At 44.6% G+C, this 19,272-nt stretch overlaps 2 protein-coding genes across 9 annotated transcripts in view; one reads left to right on the top strand and one right to left on the bottom strand.

Moving 5' to 3' along the window:
- The window catches only part of RAP1GDS1 (Rap1 GTPase-GDP dissociation stimulator 1), a 100,459-nt gene extending 92,324 nt beyond the window's left edge, over positions 1-8,135 (top strand). For all 6 annotated transcript variants that reach the window (XM_033160488.1, XM_033160486.1, XM_033160485.1 and 3 more), the window contains 3 exons: positions 1,761-1,887; positions 3,367-3,495; positions 7,434-8,135. In XM_033160488.1, coding sequence (XP_033016379.1) covers positions 1,761-1,887; positions 3,367-3,495; positions 7,434-7,561 — 384 coding nt within the window. In that variant the 3' untranslated portion in view covers positions 7,562-8,135. The remainder of the gene's footprint in view (positions 1-1,760; positions 1,888-3,366; positions 3,496-7,433) is intronic.
- TSPAN5 (tetraspanin 5) overlaps positions 8,131-19,272 on the bottom strand; it is a 79,935-nt gene continuing 68,793 nt past the window's right edge. For 2 of the 3 annotated variants that reach the window (XM_033160492.1, XM_033160493.1), the window contains 4 exons: positions 18,936-19,061; positions 18,263-18,310; positions 18,012-18,128; positions 8,131-8,268 (listed from right to left, as the gene is read on the bottom strand). In XM_033160492.1, the coding sequence (XP_033016383.1) occupies positions 8,131-8,268; positions 18,012-18,128; positions 18,263-18,310; positions 18,936-19,061 (429 nt within the window). Of the gene's footprint in view, positions 8,269-15,760; positions 16,684-18,011; positions 18,129-18,262; positions 18,311-18,935; positions 19,062-19,272 lie in introns of those variants that run through there. The other variant, XM_033160494.1, reaches the window with a different exon arrangement.

Genomic DNA, 19,272 nt, shown 5'->3' with positions numbered 1-19,272 from the left:
GGCAACTGGATGGGGAAGGCTAGTCTAGGCTTTACTTGTTACATGTGCGGCTAGCAATGTAGAGCTTCTCCCTCTGGTTTACATATAAGAACCTGTTTCTGCACGTGAGACGGCTTTTATGGGTCAAGATTCAGGTGTAAAATTACCGGTACCCGGATTCTGGGAATAAATTCTCAGTGTATTCAGTTGGATCAACAACTGTAGTTCTCTTCCCCAGGGAGGTTAACCAGGTCCCACTCTGCTGTTTGCTTTGTTGGTTTCCTTTGCATGCAAAATGTCACAGCACAATCCTTTTGAACACTACGGAATATGAACTAGCATAAGCACGTTTTGTTTTAATGGGTTTCAGCTTGTGGCTTGAACAAGGAGGAGAAGCGGGTGCCGTTTTCATCACTGTTGCATTTTCCTTGCCGTTGCCTTTCACTTAATCATCTCATTCAGTCAAAATATCAAATCTACTTTAAATGCCAAGGCCGTGGTATCAAACTGTGCTGTACTTAAGCTGAAGCTGTAAAATAAATGTGCAGAAATGTAATTGACGCCTACTGTTCCCGGAGTCGCAGGTGTGTGTTTTCACATCTGCAGCAATGGCACACTGAGAGACACATGGGCCACAACACGAGCGTCTTCAAGTGCTGTTCTGCTTTGTTGCTGGTCGCCTCAAAAAGCTTGGGGGCAAAGTGATGGGGTACTGCCTTAACTGTGCACTATGTACCCTACTTTTGTCTGTCCTCAATCGTCCAACCTAAGAGCTTCATTTCAGTATTACAGAGGAGAAAGAACTTTTCTCCTGCAGTTCGTGGCCACCGGGGAACTTGGAAGGTTCTGAATGAAAAGGCTGCTACAGGGTTTAACAGCTACAATGTGGGCAGGGGCACTGCCTCTGAAAAGCAGCAGCAATGATTTGACTTTGATTTCAGTTGGTTAGAGTGCAGTTATACTGGTAATGCTGATCTCCTTATGGGCCACCAGCATATTCCTGCATTTCAGGGGGTTGGAGTAAAAGATCCTCAGGGTCACTTCCAATTCTATGTGATACAGGGACATGTGGGCAGTGCTAGAGCCAGCCCAGCATGGTATAGACAGGATGTTGGAGTTCCTTGGCTACTTGCCTGTCTGGAGAAGTCTGATCCGCTTTTTGGCGTGTAGCTCAGCATCATTTGACCTGGAATTCAGTTAAATGGATTTTCAGGTGTTGTGGGGAAAAGCTTTGCCAAAGACCCTGGAAAGCCACCACCAGTTAGAGTAGACTAGGGCAGCCTTCTCTAACCCAGAGACTTCCAGATGTTGTTGGATTGAGACTCCCATCATTCCATGACCATTGACCATGCTGGATGGTCCACTGGGAGTCGAGTAACATTTAGAGTTCAACTTGAGTCTCCAGCTGTTTCTGGACTACAGTGCCCATCATCCCTGACCACTGGTCCTGCTAGCTAGGGTTGATGGGAGTTATAGTCCAAAAACAGCTGGAGTCCCAAGGCTGGGAAACCCTGATCTAGAAGGTGCCACCTTGCCTACTCATGGCATAGAGAAAACTGCTAAATTAACCAGTGTTCTGACTACTTCATATGTTCACTTCTGAGTAGGTGGGAGCCAAATCTTTCAAGTTTTGTTTTGTTTTTTAATAGCAGTTGTAAAGCACATACACACTCTTGTTATGTGTATAATATACCAATATAGTGTACATTATTGTTCTGTTTTGCTTATCTGTAACAGACTTTTCCTCATGTCCTGCAATACTTTGCGTTGTCTTTTTTTAGGATGTAATTAGGACCATTGTTCAGAGTGGCGGTATTAAGCATTTAGTTACCATGGCAACTAGCGAACACGTAATAATGCAGAATGAAGCTCTTGTCGCCTTGGCACTAATAGCAGCTCTAGAATTAGGTAAGTATCTCTGTGGTTAACACTTTGTACTCAGGTCTCTGTTGAAGGAGAGGGAGTAAGTCAGGGTTAAGGCATGAATGAACAGTGAAGTGCTTCTTGGTGAGGGTGAAAGCTTAAGCAAGTATTATACAGGCATCACTGCAGACATGGGCAGCAAAATGGGCTATGGCACCTGTTTCCAGGTGGGTGTGGGGACAGGGAAACCCATAAGTGACTAGCAGTGTTGAAGCCAACAGCCAATATGACTGTGTCAAACCTCACACAGTGACATGCTGCTTGGATGTGTGAATGAAGCCTTGGCCTCTCGCCACCATCACTCATGACTCAAATTGTGCTTCTTTTTCATAATTGCCCAGTGGACTATTTCAGACAAAGTAAGCTTTAGAAAATGTAGCCACTATAAGAATGGTACTGGGTGTCTTTTGTTGTTTCAGCGTTATAGTTTCCCCCCATCTTTTATGTAGTGATTTGAAATGACAAAGTTTCTGGGTTTTTCTGCCAAGTAGTTTCTCTTTAGGTAAATAACAGGAAAAAAGAGAAAGGCAGTAGGGGATAACAGGGTCAAAAATAAATTCTTTTGGTTCAAGAAGAGAGGTTACCTTAGGGGAGAGAATAGGATATAGGGAGAGAATTTATCGCTGTATTTCCCATTGAGACAGAATTAAGATTTGAGGACATGGACTTGTTTAAACCTCCTTCAACAGAATTTTTTTTTAAACTTCCATTGACTTTTTGAGGGGGTACATTCTACTACCCCAAGCCAAATCCCCCTGTATCTTGAGCAAGCAAAGTACCCTCACAATAAGCCATGTGTGCTTGTGTCAAAAGAAGGAAATTTATTTGTTTCTGTGGATCAGTTTTTCTTTGGAATACCCCATGGGCTATTCAGTCCTCCAAATCTCTTCATGGGCTGAAATAAAAGAGTATCCCAAATTCAGGCATCTGTAGGGAACTTCATGGGATATTATTTTGTCCCCGGCTCTTTTGGTGTTCTTAAAAGAAAATTATGTATTGGTGGTTAAATGCGCTTCCTTCAATCCGTTTTATTGGTGGTGGGAGATTACCCCCAGCATGTTACATTGATTGGGGTAAACCCAGAAGGATTCAATTGGAACTTGTGGGATTTTGATTTTGATTTGTCCCAAACAGAGAATATTGTAGCACTTCCTCTGTGTAAATTCTGCAATTGAAAGTGAGCCTCGAGTGGACTTTACCCCAATTTCTTGGAAGGAGGAAGCTCCCCCAGTAGACAAGACAATTGGCTTTCTTCAACACAATTACACCTCCCTCCCTGCTTTCCTTCACCAAGTAGTATAAATTTAGATTCTGTTCAATTAAGCGAGGCATGTATTATGGTTCCACAGCACTCTTTGTACTAGAATATGTCAGTAAATGCCACCACCACCACCACTCCAAGAAAAAACAAAAGAAAGCCAGTCCTTCCGAGTTTAAAAGTTCCCATTTTGTTTTGATTCACAGCCACAGCAGAGAAGGATCTCGAAAGTGCTCAGTTAGTGCAGATTCTACACAGGCTGCTTTCGGATGAGAGGAGTGCACCAGAAATCAAGTACAATTCCATGGTGCTGATCTGTGCTCTTATGGGATCAGGTGAGTCTTTCCACAGCTCTGCTTTAGATCAACTTTCAAAAAGTCACGAGGGTTGTACATTACGTGCCCAAGGCTGACACACAAGCCTGTTGTCGAGCCAGGAGTGGCATGGAGATGACAGATTCAATCAAGGCTATTTGCAGCAAAGGCTGCAATTTTATGCACAGTTACGCAGAAGCAATCATCATTGAACATAGCAGTGAATGCATGCTTATTCAGACAGAAGTCTCATGGAAAGCAAGGGGGCTTGCATTCAAGAGAGATGCTAGTTTTTAACGCTTCCTGCAGGTTTCCCACAAGTAGAAAACGAGCACATTGAAGACAAAGGTACCCACCTCTTCCTTGTTGTGCTCATCTAATATGGGCAAGGATATTCAAAAATGTGATCCCACTCCTCTAGTTTGTAGTAAAAACACATTCTACCTCCATGAGACCCTACCATCAGACTCTGTGTAGACCACTCCATAGTTACGACTAACTAGCTGGACCGGTGCTTCTGTATTAGAAAACCAATCCCTGAAACTACAGGTGAAACTCGAAAAATTAGAATATCGTGGAAAGGTTCGTTTCTTTCAGTGATTCAACTTAAAAGGTGAAATAATATATGAGATAGACTCATGACATGCAAAGCGAGATATGTCGAGCCTTTATTTGTTATAATTGTGATGCTTATGGCGTACAGCTGATGAGAACCCCAAATTAACAATCTAAACTTTGGGGTTTTCATCAGCTGTACGCCATAAGCATCACGATTATAACAAATAAAGGCTCGCCATATCTCGCTTTGCATGTCATGAGTCTATCTCATATATTAAACTCCAGTAGCTAATGAAAACAATTGCTTACATAAATGGACTTTTCCACGATATTCCAATTTTTCGAGTTTCGGCTGTATTAGCATAAAGTATGGTGGACCTACTGGTATGCCAATGAAATATAAGGGCTGGTCCATATGATTTCAATTATCTCTTCTACAGCATTCATTACAAAACAAAAGCATAAGAATGGTGCATTTGCTCAGACCCATGGAGAAAGGCTGTAGCTTAGTGGCAAAGCTTGTGTTTTGCATATAGGAGATTCCACTATTCAATCCCTGACATCTCCGGGTAAGACTGGGAGAAAAGAATCTTGCCTGAAACCCCGGAGAGCTACTATGAACCAGGGATGGGGAACCTGTGGCCCTCCAGATGTCCTTGGGCTCCAAGTCCCATCATCAGCACCAACAACCATGGCCAGTGGTCAGCAATGATGGGGGCTAGGGTCCATGAACATCTGGAGAGCCATAGGTTCCTGGTGTACCAATCATCCAACTGAGATAAAGATTGTTTCCTATCCAGGGTTGCCCCTCTCAACCAACCCTGACTTGCAGTTAGAAAGCATCTCTTTAAAAGGCGGGGAAAGAGTTTAAAACACTTGTTGGGAAAATAGCATAAAGTCTGGGTTTCTCATTTTAGCTTGTCATCTAAGCAGCTCCCGAGAGGTGGGCTTGCTTCTTAATAGTCCTATGAAATTGGGGGTGGGTGGGCAGCTTCCCAACCTGTTGTCTCTCTTGCTGACGTGTGGTGGTTTTTTTTGTATCAACCTTAAAATAATCCTTTTCGCCCCTTTAGAAAACCACTCATCCCCACCACAAAGACTGCAGTCAGTCCACCATTCTAGGTAGCTGGGATACATTCTATAGCCATTGGAGCCTTCAGTCTTGACAAAGAATTCTTTGTTGGGTTTGCTGCCACCTCTGCAAATCAGAGAGCTTTCCTGTTCCAACAGACGCTTTATGTTGAAGGAAGATAATAGGGAATGTAAATGTGTATGTAACGTCAAAAGAATGAAAGGAAAGCAGAGCATTCATTGCCATCACAGTCACTGCTGTGTGCATGTGTGTGAGAAGAGAGGCCCAGGGCTTGGTTTGTCACTAGAACCTATTAATACCCAGAGAGCAACACCTGCTGTAGATATCCAGCTATCCTGGAAGTAGGAAGCATGTTCTTCACGGAGCAGAATAGATTGGATAGGAAACGCTGTTTCCATTAAATTGTGTGGTGAATAAAAATGTTTTGGGGCATTAAGCTTGCTTTTAGGTATTTTCCGCTCTGCTCATGGTCGCACAAAGGGGAATTCGGAGGCCATGGCAGATTGGAAAGCAGGTGACCAGCAAACTTGGCAGGAAAACAAGGGTCACAGTTTGCTACGTTGGGGGTAACAGAATTGATTTGTAACAGCTCTTTTGTTAGTGAGCAGCCTGTGCTGTTGCCTAAGCAAGCCCCAGTAGAATAAGCATTGTGTGTTTACCTCAACCCTGGTATCCTCCTAGCACCTAAAGCAGCTTTTTCATCTTCCCCCGACCATGACAACTAAATTAGGCAACTTCCAGCAGTGTTGAGCAGACCTCCAGATGTACAAAAAAACAACAACAAATATTTTGAGTACTGTGCGCTTGCTTCGTTCCATTTCTTCTTTGTTGACATAGCACATAGTCTGTGTTGGCATCTTCAGAGGAGAGCAGGTTGCTTTAATTACAACCACCATTTAAGCTGTAGCAAAAATCACTGCCTGGATACTTGCTTGCTTTTTTCTTTTTCTTTTTTTGAAAAGGCATACTTTATTCAGGTACTAAACAAGGGCATAGTCCATACAGTGCCTTCTAGAGACTACGATTCCCATCGCCGCTGGCCAAGCAGACTGGGAATGATTGGGGCTGTAGTGCGAAAAGAACAGAAAAGCACCCTTTGTGCTAAGCAAAAGCATTCTGTACTGTTAAATTACTGAGCTAGTATAAGAGGGTAGAACGATTCCTTCAACTTAGGCGGTCTGCAATAAGTGAGGGGCAGGATTTTGAAGGCTGCTTCTCAACTATATGTTCAGGATACACAAGAAAGGGGGCTGAGGTGAGTCTTACAGCCTTCCCCAGCCAGATGTTTTGGACTACAGCTCTCAGCAGACCTACCTAGTAGGTTGTGTAAGGTGGGACTTAGGGGAGATGTAGTACAAAATGCTGGGGGAGGCTGCTCTGCTATGTAGAGTCTCATGAAAGGGGGGCACGTCCTGTGACAGAGAGCGGACCCTTTTAATTGCATACGGTGCCTTCTCCCCCCACCCCTCCCTTTAACTGCATTGGTGGCCCCTTTAAGAACACCCCAGCTTCAAAGGGGAAGGAGTCGCAAAAGCCCTGCACTACACACAAGCCTCACTCTGTTTTCAGCATCATTTAATTACTCTTATTCAGGGACAGGCCAAGGCTCTGGTAGAGCACCGGCTGGTGCAAAAGGCCTTAGATTCAATTCATGGCAGCTGTGGACAATAGGGTCAAGTAAATGATGGTAGGAGATACTGTGCCTGAAATGCTGGAGAGCTGCTGCCACTCAGACAATATTGGCCCTTGTAGGCCTCAGTCATGGCCAACCAGAGGAGCTGTAGAGAGGGAGGCTGGGCCTAAGAGCCCATCCAACCTCTGATAGGCCCCAACTGCAACTTCCTTTTGAGGAGATTTGACGCACTGATACATCCCAGTGCCAGGTAGTTGTTTTACACTGCACACACCTGCAAGAAAAGGTGTGTATAAATAAACAGAAGGGGGTACATCTCCTGCCCACACAACACAGCAAACAGAAGCAGAAACTTGCACACGGCCACCTATTTTTTTTCACATATCAACTCACGTTTGCTAGGTCTCCCTTGCAAGACTAAGACAGATCCCATTTGCTTGCAGATGATATGCAGAGCAAGGAGGAAAGTGTGTGTGTGTTAAGGGGCTCCCTAAATTTAAGATGCTTGAATAGTACCGCTTACAGCCACCAACGCCACTTATTCTCTAGCGACCGCGTTGCGCCAAGTTGACAAGGCCTCTGTTCATTGCCGCTTCCCCAGAAAAGGCAAACAAAAGAGCAGCTGCACACATAAAGGCCCAGCAGGAAAGTAACCGCCTCGCTTCTGTTTGACAGAACTCCTTCACAAGGAAGTGCAGAGCCTGGCCTTTCTAGACGTCGTATCAAAACTCCGCAGCCACGAGAACAAAACGGTCGCCCAGCAGGCTTCCCTCACAGAGCAGAGACTCGCCGTGGAAAGCTGAGGAAAGGGGTACCCGCGCTCCCACCTAGCATCGCGTCACAGATTTCACCTTTCATCCTGTCCTGCTGCGTTTCTCCCACCCACTGTGTCACTTGTGCATGCATGTAACATTCCCACATGGATCGAACTGCTGTAGGTACCTCTCTCTCCACAACCAAGATTTCTATAAACCCATAGCCAGTCGCCATCAACATGGATCCTGTCTCTCTTACACACAAACACAAAATGTCTCCTAGCCCTGTTAATTGTTCTACATGTATTCTCGTTGCTTGAGCCACATAGTAGAATGTGCATGTTGTAGTCCTATAATAATGTAAAAAAGAGAGAGAGAAAGACGTGGTACTACTACATCAAGGACTCCTCCCCTCGTACCCCTAACTCCGTAACAAGTGTACTGCTAACTTAAGGACAAAGCACAGGAGGCAGCAAGGCCGGGCTGGACTGCCAGGGGTTTCAGAAAATTGGGAGGGAGCCTCTTTTGGGAAGGGAGTATTGCTGCTCACTCACTGGTCTTGCATATTAATGTCAACCCCATGGTACCTAGAGGTAAACAAATAAACTCCAGTGCGCTCACACTTTACCTTGTGTGTTGGTTCCTTTGTGCAGCAATTCGTCTATCTGGGGGTGGGAATGAGTCTTAAAAACAGCTTCTCTTAAGTAGTTACAGCTGAGGACGTACCTGCATCCATCACTAAGCTGGCTGTTCCTCTACAGTGGGTGGTGGTGGTGTTTATATCATGGATCCTCTAGAGCAGCCTTTCTTTTCTCAACCTTGGGTCCCCAGATGTTTCTGGCCTACAACTCCCATCATCCCTAGGTAGCAGGACCAGTGGTCAGGGATGATGAGAGTTGTAGGCCAAAAACATCTGGAGACCCAAGGTTGAGAAAGGCTGCTCTAGAACATAGGTCTTCAATGAGAGGGTTGGGACTCCACACACACAGGTGGACTGCAGGAAAGTGGTTGCCACCACGCTGCTCTGTGGTGTGGCCCATTTTAGGATTAAATGACATGCATTCACCACAGAGCTCTCCTAACAACCCCCCCCCCTCAAAAAAGAGGACAGTCAAAAGTATGCCATTACATCAGAGGAGAGCATGACTAATGCAATAGGCCTTGTGAGTTCAAGGAGAACTGGATTTTCACATAGGCAAGTATTTGAAGAAACAAGGAAGATGAGCAACCTCACTTCCTAGGCACACCATTCATAATCTCACATCTGCGGAAAAGAAAAATCTGAATAGCTGGACTCTTTATTTGCTCGCATTATCGATTTTCATAATTTAGCCTACTATTGCTAGTCACGTTGAAAACCCTGCGCTCTGACCACAAGTCTTGCCCAGCAACTCATCTGCGTTCTGAGATTTCAGCAGGCACCGTCATGCTTTCAAATATTATTTGCACCATAGGCACTAGAAACTTTGCTTTACTTTTTAAAAAAAATGGAAGCAAAGACCCTCAAGGAGCTAACACCACATTCTGTGGCATTTCTTCCCTTCCACGGGATTTCAGCATACACACAAACACCCTGACCAGAGCAACATTCACCAAAGGGCGCACGATTCTACAATGCTTAATTGTAACATATTTTTATTTTCCCTGTAACAACTATAATCTGATCCTTCTTTTTAACACAACGGGTTTAGAGCAGAACATTTTTTTTGTACATCCAAGTGAAAAGTAGACCCAAAATGTCACTCAATTTTATTTATAAAACTGTAATTATACTAACAAATTGCATATAAAATGATTTACTTCAAGTAAAATACAGAATACTGCACAACTAGTAAAACTATGTTGTCCATCATAAATGTATTAAAACATTCCTAAAAATCGCATCTATTTTTAAAAAAAAGGTACAAAGAGCATGATGAAGACCACTTTCAATACCTTAAAAACTAACACAAAGGTTGTGTTAACTTCATGTATTAAGTCCAGTTACATCCACTGAAATTCGCATGGGCTATGTACGATATACCAAATGTTCTATTGTGAAGGAAAGATGTCAATTGAACAAAAATATATCCACTTCTAGACCAAGTGTGACCAACTGGGAAGGAGACAACACAACCTCAGTCAAACTGTACCAGCATGCAGTTCTGTTATAACAATACTTTCCATCATCAGTAAGTGTAATTGGCTTTTTACAATCAATTTTTTTCCAACTTACAAGAATTCAATACAGGAAAATACATTCGTAGAAAAAGCAAAACAAAAAAAACCACAACGTTAATTACAGTAGTGCCCTTCGTTGCGACGTGCAATGGTTTAGGGAAGTGATACAAGCATTTTTCTAGTGTTTGAAAACCAGACGAAGTCGCAGATCCCAATCTACTTCATTGTTGTTGTTTTTTAGTATGAAGAGAGAACACCTTTCTTTGAGACTCAATTTCCCTAGGCACAGACTATGCAGCGAGACGCTTACAGGTGCAGCTTATTTTAATCATTCACACTGCAAGGAGCATCTGCATTGGTTTGGATACATAGCTTTTTAACAGTGCAATCCTATGCACGTCTGGTCCGATGCAAGCGCTGCTGGGGTCAATGGTGCTTGATTGCATAGGACTGCAGCCTTTTTGCAGTCACCAAGAGCATACACACACTTATCTCTCCCATCACTTTCTGCTCAAAGTACACGGTGTCAATAGAAAGCCAATCCTAACATTCTCACAAAGAGAAGGCAATTTGGGGGCACCCTGTAAGACCCTGGAGTGCGCTGCTTCTCGCCCATGATAATCTACGAGCAATGAGAGGCATGGGGCAAGGATGCAGAACTGCAGGAGAAAAGAGGCCAGGTTCAGTGCTTACCCAAGCTGAAGATCTTACGTTACCTGCCTTCACCTCGGCCATCATGTCAAGAGTGAAAGCTGGGTGCAAGCATTCCTTCCATGTGGATGCCAAAAGGCGGGGGGGGGGGGGTGGCAATTCTGCTTCTCTGGGTTAGGAGATTGAGCCACAAAACCCAGGCCATCTGCAGCACTCCCAATTTAATACAACATCCGCTGGAAAATGGAAGGCACTTCTGTTGCCCCTTCCAGCCCTGCTGCAGATACTACCCTGGCACTTCCCCTCTTGATTGTGTTAAAGCCCGAGAAACAGTGTCTAGTGCTGAATTTCCTCTCCATGGGAACATTGTGGGAACAACTCCAGTGGAGCAACACACATAAGCGGGCATCACAGTAGGGAATCGGATCAGATAGTACAGGAAAGCAGGAGCCTGGAGGAGGAGTATATACCATGTTGCACTGGATATTTTTAATTTTAAAAAAAGCACACCAGTGTAACGTTTTCTACCTGTACATCAATACAATGAAGTCCATGCGAATGGCTGTGTCTGAAACGCACATTCAGGATCTGCACGTTGACATACCCTGCCCACCAAGGCAGGGGGGGAGACCCTCCGTGATATACATATATTCTCTGATGACTGTGTACAATTAAGACAGATAACTCTATGGTGCCAGAAAGCATAAAGAGTTGGCATTAAGCTCCTTAAGAAACCTAACAGCATGTGTTCCATCAAGGGAAGTTTCATGCACTCAAAAGAATGAGACTTGAGGCTTTCTTGCAAGCAATTGAGCTTTTCTCTTCAGGCAGCACAACCTATCCTCAAAAACCACACATGCCCATAGATTAGGCTGCCCAGTCCCCGGCGCTTCTGCACTGCAGAAAGATCTCCATGGACAGGAGCATGCAAGGCACATAGGCCTCTATGGGGGCAAAAATGTGGCAGCAGAATTTATGGCATGTTGGACCAGAGCAGTAAAAGCAGCAGTGGCAACCCCAAAGGTATAATAATATCCCCCTCCTGTCCCCGTTTTCCAGGAGACCACTCTTTGTGTGGCACCAAAACATAGATGATGTGCACTCAAGATGATGGCTGGGAGAACACAGAGAGCTCCAGCCCACCCACATGTCTGCTGAATTGTGCTTTGCGTTATGGCCATTAGTGGGCAGGCATTTTCGGGAGACCTCAACATTCCCATCCAAATGTTCTCTCTTCAGCGTCTTTGGTAAGCGGAGCCAGCAGAAATATTCATTTTGGGGGTGGTGCATCAGAACACAAAGCTCCTGTGGCGCAGCTGACAATATAATCCCTGCACAAAGTGGGTAGAAGAGGCGATTCAAAGCAGTTCTAGAACAAACAACCTAATAATAATAATAATTGGGCCAGTCTTACTAGTTTTGTTAAGCTGCAGTTTTACCAGGGAGACACTAGATGGCAGCATATTAAAGCATTCCAGGCATGATCTGCTAGATATGTAAAGCTTTTAAGTTTTTCAAACAGACAGGCAAACTCACCTCATACAACCTTCTCAGTATAAATACACATTTATGATGAATTGCAATCCTCAGTGTGGATCAGATCGTTCGCATGCTACTATTTACAGTTCAAAAATTATTTACACGCCGCACGGAACCTGAAAATGCCAGGTCCCAAGTCTTGGTTTGACAACTTTAGCTGAAAGAAAGTAAGACTCCGCTCAGAGAATAATAAGGGGAGAAACCAAGAGGAAAGCATTTCCCGCAGCTTCTGGAACGAGAAAGCTCAAATCAAGATGTATCCCTTAGAATGTAGTATTTTCAACATATGACAGTTAACTTAACCAAAGGTTTAGAGCAGTAACAAAACTCCAGCAAAGGGAGTTGTACAGTGGAGAGAACACAGCTCTATAATTGGGGGCCTCTGAAAGTGGCTCTTTGGACTTCATACATGGGACTGAGCCACCATCACTCCCATAACAATACTGTCCAGGAACTGCAGGTGTGTAGGTCTTTGAAGAGCTAACTTGACTAAGCTGGCAAGCACACAAAAACATGTGGTTTGTTAATCAGGCCTCTTGGATCTGGCCATCAAGCAACAAGCTTCCCAGACTTTCAGTATTTAGAAGACAAGTTGGTATACAAACTTCCATCTCTGTAGCTGGGGATTTATTTATTTGGTGCTAATGGGGGGGGGGGAGTGAGAAGAGATGAGCAAGGAAGTGAGATGAAAAACAGGTGGTCACGCTTGCCTCTAACAGCCAAGCTACTCGGCCTCAAATGCGACACACAGAACTTGCAGAATCGGTTTGGGAGGTTGAGGCACTGCAGGTGTCAAGATTTGTATCTGAGCAACCTGACATTGATAAGCAGCAGCTGAATAAAGAGGGACAGCTGGTCAAGGTGGAGGGAAAACTGCTCCCTGCTGCAAGGCCCATTTCCACCTGGCCTAGGGGGCGGGGGGGCACACTTACTCTGAGCATGTCAAAAATGTTTTAAAACGTTTAAAATACTTGTTAATCTATGGTGTTTTAAATGTTGTTCTTGGTTTGTTTGTTTTTTGCACTGCTGTGGGCAGGATGGACGTTTGTTGGGGCTGGGGATTAGTTTAGTTTTAGTATAAATGCAATTCTTATTATCTCAATTAGTAATTATTGTGCTGTTAGTTTGCTGTATAGTTTTATTTTGTTTTAAAGGGGAGTCATGGGGGTGCAGAGATTGTGTGAATGAACTTACGTGCTTAGCTTATATTTTTAGTTGCTATTTTGTTAGTGTTTAATTTAGTATCATTTATTATAGATTCTAAATGTCGCATTGATTTGCCATACTTGCCGTAACTGTGAGGTTTAGCATATTTTTTAGTTGCTGTTTTGTTAATTTTTTCCTTCTTATTGAAACTGTTTTATTGATAATCTGTTAATTATTGTATATGATGTATGCTGTATTCGCAATGTGCTATTAGGTTTTATTATGTTATGGTTATTTATTGGTTGTAAGCCACTTTGAAATTCATTTGAATGAAAAGTGGCACAGAAACACAATCAATCAATCAGCAGGTCTCTGACACTTGTTTTTCAACCTAGTAAGTGAATGGTTAAGTTTTCTCTATGCAGTTTATAGCATCTTGTTGTTTCAGCTGGGGGCCTGCTGACAGTTAAATCTGATTTGCAGTCATGGACTCAGGTGGGGTGGAGAGGACAGGTCCACATTAGATAGTGTGCACACTGCTTGCTTAAATGTGTATGAGCCGTAAGAAAGTGAGTCGGAAAGTTCTTCGAAACAACATTCTAAATTTCAGAGGCAAATGCCTCATCCCTAATGCCTATGGAATCTGAAGGAGCTTTTAACCAGGGTTATAAAAGCTGCAGCACACACACCAAACAGCTGACGGAATCTAAACTGTTTAGCTCTTTGCAACAGCAAAAAGGGCACTAGAAATTAAAGAGGGGGTGTTACTAGAATTCCTCCGTTTCCACCAGGACCTAGAGATACGCAAACCATGCATGCAATACAACACAAATTTCTGAGTTTCTAGGCTTACCCTCTTCTGGGACCAAGGAGACAACTACTCTTTAGGTCAAAGCAACCAGACAAATTCCAACACGAGGCAATTATGAAAAGGTTGCCATTATAAGCCTCACCACATGGTGGCAGAACGTTAACAAGAAAGCTTTAGCGCTGTGACAAGGAAGAGTCACCCAAACACACACACACACACACACACACCCCTCCGCCAAGTTACAAATGGTCACATAAACTCACTCTTGGCAAAAGAAAGGGAGCAGAGAGAAGCCATGGTAGGGAGCCAGAACAAAATCTGCCTTCACCACCAACTGTGCTGGCTGGGGCTCACAGGAGTGGTTGCCCAAAATATCTTGAGGACACCTAGCTAGTTGGTGAAGGATGCAGATGATCTTCAAGCAGAAGGATGGAAAAATTCTTATTCAGAAACCTACAGTAGCAGCAGCAGCCACAAGGAATGTTTCCTCGGCATACTCACTGTTATAGGCAGAATACGTCCATGTCATTCTTGGGCATTTGGCCTCATTTCTGGAATGCACGGCCTCTTCAGCTCTGCAAACCCCAAAGTTCTGTCACAACTTTGCCATTTTTTTGTCCATGCCCATAACACTGTTCTGCCACTCCAGGGCAAAAGGGGTTTGTTTCCTTCCCCTTCAGCAGCAGCCCACACAAAGCTTAGGAGGTAATGAAGGCTCACTGAACTGTGAGACAATGAGAATAGATTTTATATATGCCCCTGGCAGAGCCACCGCAGATGCAGATGGCCACTGGGGACCCACCAGTGCCCCATATTCAGTCAAGGCAGCCACGCTGGGTCTCTTAAGAATCAGGTAATACTGAGGAAATGTATTGTTATTTTTAAAGGGACTGTGAGTCTGAGGTTGTTGGCATCCTAACGCCCACCAGGCCTGGTCAGCATGACTAATGGTCAGGGAGTTGTACGTCATGGGCTCCCCATTCTCTGCTTTAATGGCAGCTTTGGGGGAAGGGGTCAATTTAGGCTGTCAGTCAGCCACTAAAACTAAGAGGGGGCTTGTATAAAGAGGCAGGTTGTTTTGAATTCAGTTCAGATTGAGGTGTCTAAAACGACAATTACAGCAGCTATCCGGAAATTAACTTTTTCCACACTCAACCTTAAGACGCACGTTATCCCTGTCAGATAATGAAAAGAGTTCAACAGATTCCTCCCCACTCCCACCCGAGATGCAACAGGGCTTTTAGCCGAACGCCATCTACTTGATAAGAGATGCTAAAGTCAATTCAACTTTTGCGCTTTTCATTGCTGCTTAAATCTAAATCAAATATAAATACCTATACTCAGGCCCTAAACACATTCACAAAAAACTGAATGCCCACCAGTCTCAATGGTCTCTTAACGTGCAAAAAGAAAAAAAAGAACAAAAAATAACGTATTTAGGATCGTGGTCCTAAAGGGAGTTTTGTATTGTGCTTCTTCCAAAATCCTAATGTCTTCACCTGCTCTGAAAACAGAGGCTGTGAATTATTACTTATTTTTCTTTAAAGCCTTTAGAAATTCTGTTTAAATAAACTACCACTGCTTGAATCACAGAAAAAGAAGAGGGGGGGGGAGAGATTTGAAAGAAAAGATGCAAGCGGTCTGCAGAGGTACTTGAACAGAGGTGAAGTCATAACAAGGGCTGTGAATTCTCTTCTCATCCGCATCTACGCTAATAAATACGCAAGTTGGAATTGGAAGCCTACTCAGAAACCACAGATACCCAAACAAGTCACACTGAATAGACTCCTAAGGATCATTATAGCAACTACATGCAAAAAAAAATACAAATGGAGGGAAGCGAGCAATCGAGCTGGAGACGGCTGGCCCAAGGGGCTACCTTGAATACCTGCCCAGCTGCCTCAAATGCAAGAACAAAAAGGAGATTGAAGTCTATTCCACAAATTCCACCATTTTACTCATGAAATTTGGTACGCAGTAGGGTATTCCACCCCCCTTTATGTTTACCACACCTCCCATTCTCTTAGTTAAAAAGCTGGTTCGAGACTTCATCCTCCAACTCTCTTACATGTTGCCAACTCAGTGGTGAAGGAGGACAAGAGCTGCACATCCCCCCTTAAACCTGTTGATTAAGACATTAAATCCCACCCCGCTCTCCCTTGTGGGACAAGGTTGCAAAGAGACTGGAAAATAATTACACACTGTTGGTCCCCAACAGAGGGCATTACAGAGCAGATCTTAATCAGAGCTTCCACAGGGAGCCTCATTTCCTGCCAGTAAGCGAAGGAGCCAAGGACTGGGAAAGTGGCTTTCTATTTGACAGGTTCTCTTCCAGAAGGGAGCACCAGGCCTCCCGTCTGCTGAAAAGGCACGCCGCTCCTTTTGGTGTGCACTGATGAGAGAAATTGCCTCACGTTTGGCAGCAGCAAGACAGGCTTGTGACACGGAGAATGAAGAGACGGCCCAGTAAACTAGGCGGCGATTGAGGTCTCACTGACACAGGCCATTTACCACAAAAAAGGAAGAAAAGAGCATCCACCAGAGACTCAAGTCAAGGGCGCGGCAGAGAGTCACAGCTCAACACAAGTTCGGGTTGGGGCTTTCGGAAGCTTTCGTCGGTGAACGGGTGGCTGGTGCTGTTCCCTCTGGAATAAACAACGGTCTGAGGCACTTCCGGCCATTTGAGAACTCGAGACTTCACTGTCACCCACTTCCATATGACGGCGCCCACGCGACACACTGGAGCTTTCCGAGAGGTGAGGTTGGCCGGTGTCTCGTGCCGCTTGTGTCGGCAAGTTTACCAGCTGGCTCTGACAGCTTCTATATCGCTAACCAGGTTCTGAGCCAAGCAGATCCCAAATATCTGGAAGACATGAGGTTCAAGTGTTGTCTGGAAGTGGGTCAAATCTATGCAACCAAGAAACCATGTAACCTGGTTCTAGGCAGGTTGTCCACACCCCATTTAATATGGAGCTGTCCCATTAAAGTGGATTTAACTGCCTGCAGTTAAGAACCACGAAAACAAGGATAGCCTTGCCGGATCAGGCCCAAGTCCAGCATCCTGTTCTCACAGAGGCCAACCAGATGCCTGTGGGAAGGAAGCAAGCAGGACATGAGCATCCTGCCCACCTGGCATTCCCAGCAAGTGGCATTCAGAAGCATGCTGCTTGTGGTACCAGAGGTAATATAGCCATCATGATTAGTAGCCCTTATTCCTGCATTGCAGGGGGTTGGACTAGATGACCCTTAGGGTCTTTTCCAACGCTACAATTCTGTGATAGCCTCTCCATGAATTGGTCTAATCCAATTTTAAAGCCATCTAAGTTTGGTGTGCTTTCTGTAAAGAAGCACTTCCTTTCGCCTGCCCTGAATCTCCCACCATCCCACTTTAGCAGATGCCCCCCAGCTCTAGTATTTTGAGAGAGGGAGGAAAAACACTGTGCAGTTTTACAGACCTCTGCCATGGTTATTATTTATTAAATCTGTTAGTTGCTTTATCTTTCCCACAGCAACCCAAAGCGACTTGCAACCAATACACCCCCTCTTACGTTTTTTTCCATATTAAAAAGTCCCAAACACTGTGTGATACGGATTACAGCCAAAGGGCAGGCTTCAACATTGTGCTCTTCCAATCATCCTGTCTACACAAGCATTTGCCAGACAGAATGACCTCCCCTCGCTCTCCTTTCTCCTGCATGCAGTCCTGGGGGTTTTCCCACCCCACCAGAGCCAATTTTGGGGGAGGAGAGCTCTGTTGCACAAGCAGAATCCTTCCACTTGCCTTCCACTGACAGGGCTAGTTAGGTGAAACCTGCCCAGGTGATCTTTTTCATCCCTTGTCTAGTATCCAGAAAGGATATTGGAGTGGACTTCCACAGGCCTTCCAGAACATTCCAAATACGCAGCACTACAGGGGCTTCTCATAGCTACAGAAGCCAGAAGATCCACAAGATGGGAAACCACTAATTCCAGTGTTTAGGTTACTTGCCAGAGGGACAACCCTTGGCTTTTACAAGGAGCAAGTAGGAATCACTTCCTCCTATTTCACATCAAGTGTGCAACGTGGATTATCCACGTGGGACTGAAAGCTGTGAGATGAAGGACATCAAGGTTGTCATGAGGAAGAGAACCATATACAGTACCTTGAGCTCCTTAGAGGAAAGGCAGAACATGAATGCAATCAGTCAATACCTGCAGTAACGCAATCCCAATGAATATGCCAGCCACTATAGTGAGGTTCTCTTGCAGCCATTTCTCAAACTGGGGGACGCAACCTTTCGTGTAGATAACAATCTGCTGGTCAACTTCCTAGAGGGAACGGCAAATGGGGGGGGGGGGAAATAACACAAATCAAACTATGCAACACTTCCCTTTGGATTCCACCTTCTTTTCCATCCTCTCTCACAGAAGTTACACAGGGTGAAATGCGCACAGGGACTTACTGGTTTTTGCCTCGCATCGTAGCCGCACTGAGTATTGATGACATCTTCCTAAAAATGAGAAAACACAAAAAGGCACCAGTAAATTTCTCCCTTCATCCTGCCAAATGTCCATGGTCTGAAAGCAGGTCTAGGGAATCTGCAGTCCTCCAGCAGCTGACTCCCATCAGTCCCCAACTAGCAAGGCCAATGACAAGGGACGATAGATGATGTATCTTAAATAGTACATCCCATCTCTCTTATTTGCTGATTAGAGTCCTAATCTTAATACAAAGCTAGCTGCATCTTAGCAGGGCTTAATTATGGACATCCAAGGATGCCAAGTTAACGAGTTTGTGGCTCTATAATTAGCACTGGCATCACCTCTTCCCCCCACTGTGTTTATTACTCATCTAGTAGGATTAGACAACTAGTTTGGTGACTGGCTAAAGCCCATTATAGATGCTTGCAGGTAGCCTGGCAATAGTCACCTCAAGAAGGTGAAAGTTGTATTGACAGGCATAGGATATCCTGACTCTACAAAGTTTTTGTGCATGCTTTGAGCTGGTAGCAAGAAATAGGTTCATTAAAGAGGACCAGCACACATTCACACAGAGTTCTTTTAGCATAAAAGGCAACCTCCCGTTTGCATGCAGCAGCTTTCCCCTGGGAATAGCAACACTGCCAGCTGACTTACAGCAGGATCCTTAGTGCAGCAGGAAAAGGGCACCCCGCAGCGCTCTCGGCTAGCGTTGGTGTCTGTGCAGTTGAAATAAATGTTGAGGTTCCAGTCATCTGCTCCAAAGGCTCCGCAGCACTGCCACTGGAGGAAAGCCAACAATTATTACAGGCAGAATCACCACTACTGCTAGATCTCTCTGCCGTTTTACTGGAGAAGGAGAAAATGTATTACTAGAGGGTTGAGACACAAGCCAAGAACCACCAGTGGATTTGCAAGCTACTGTTCTGGGTAACAGCATGTCAAGCTTTTTCTGTGCTGAAAAAAACATGCAGAAGTATTGGGTGCCTGCTAT

The sequence above is a fragment of the Lacerta agilis genome, chromosome 9 (assembly GCF_009819535.1).
Source record: "Lacerta agilis isolate rLacAgi1 chromosome 9, rLacAgi1.pri, whole genome shotgun sequence".
Taxonomy (NCBI): Eukaryota; Metazoa; Chordata; class Lepidosauria; order Squamata; family Lacertidae; genus Lacerta; species Lacerta agilis.
This window is presented reverse-complemented; position numbering and strand designations above follow the sequence as displayed.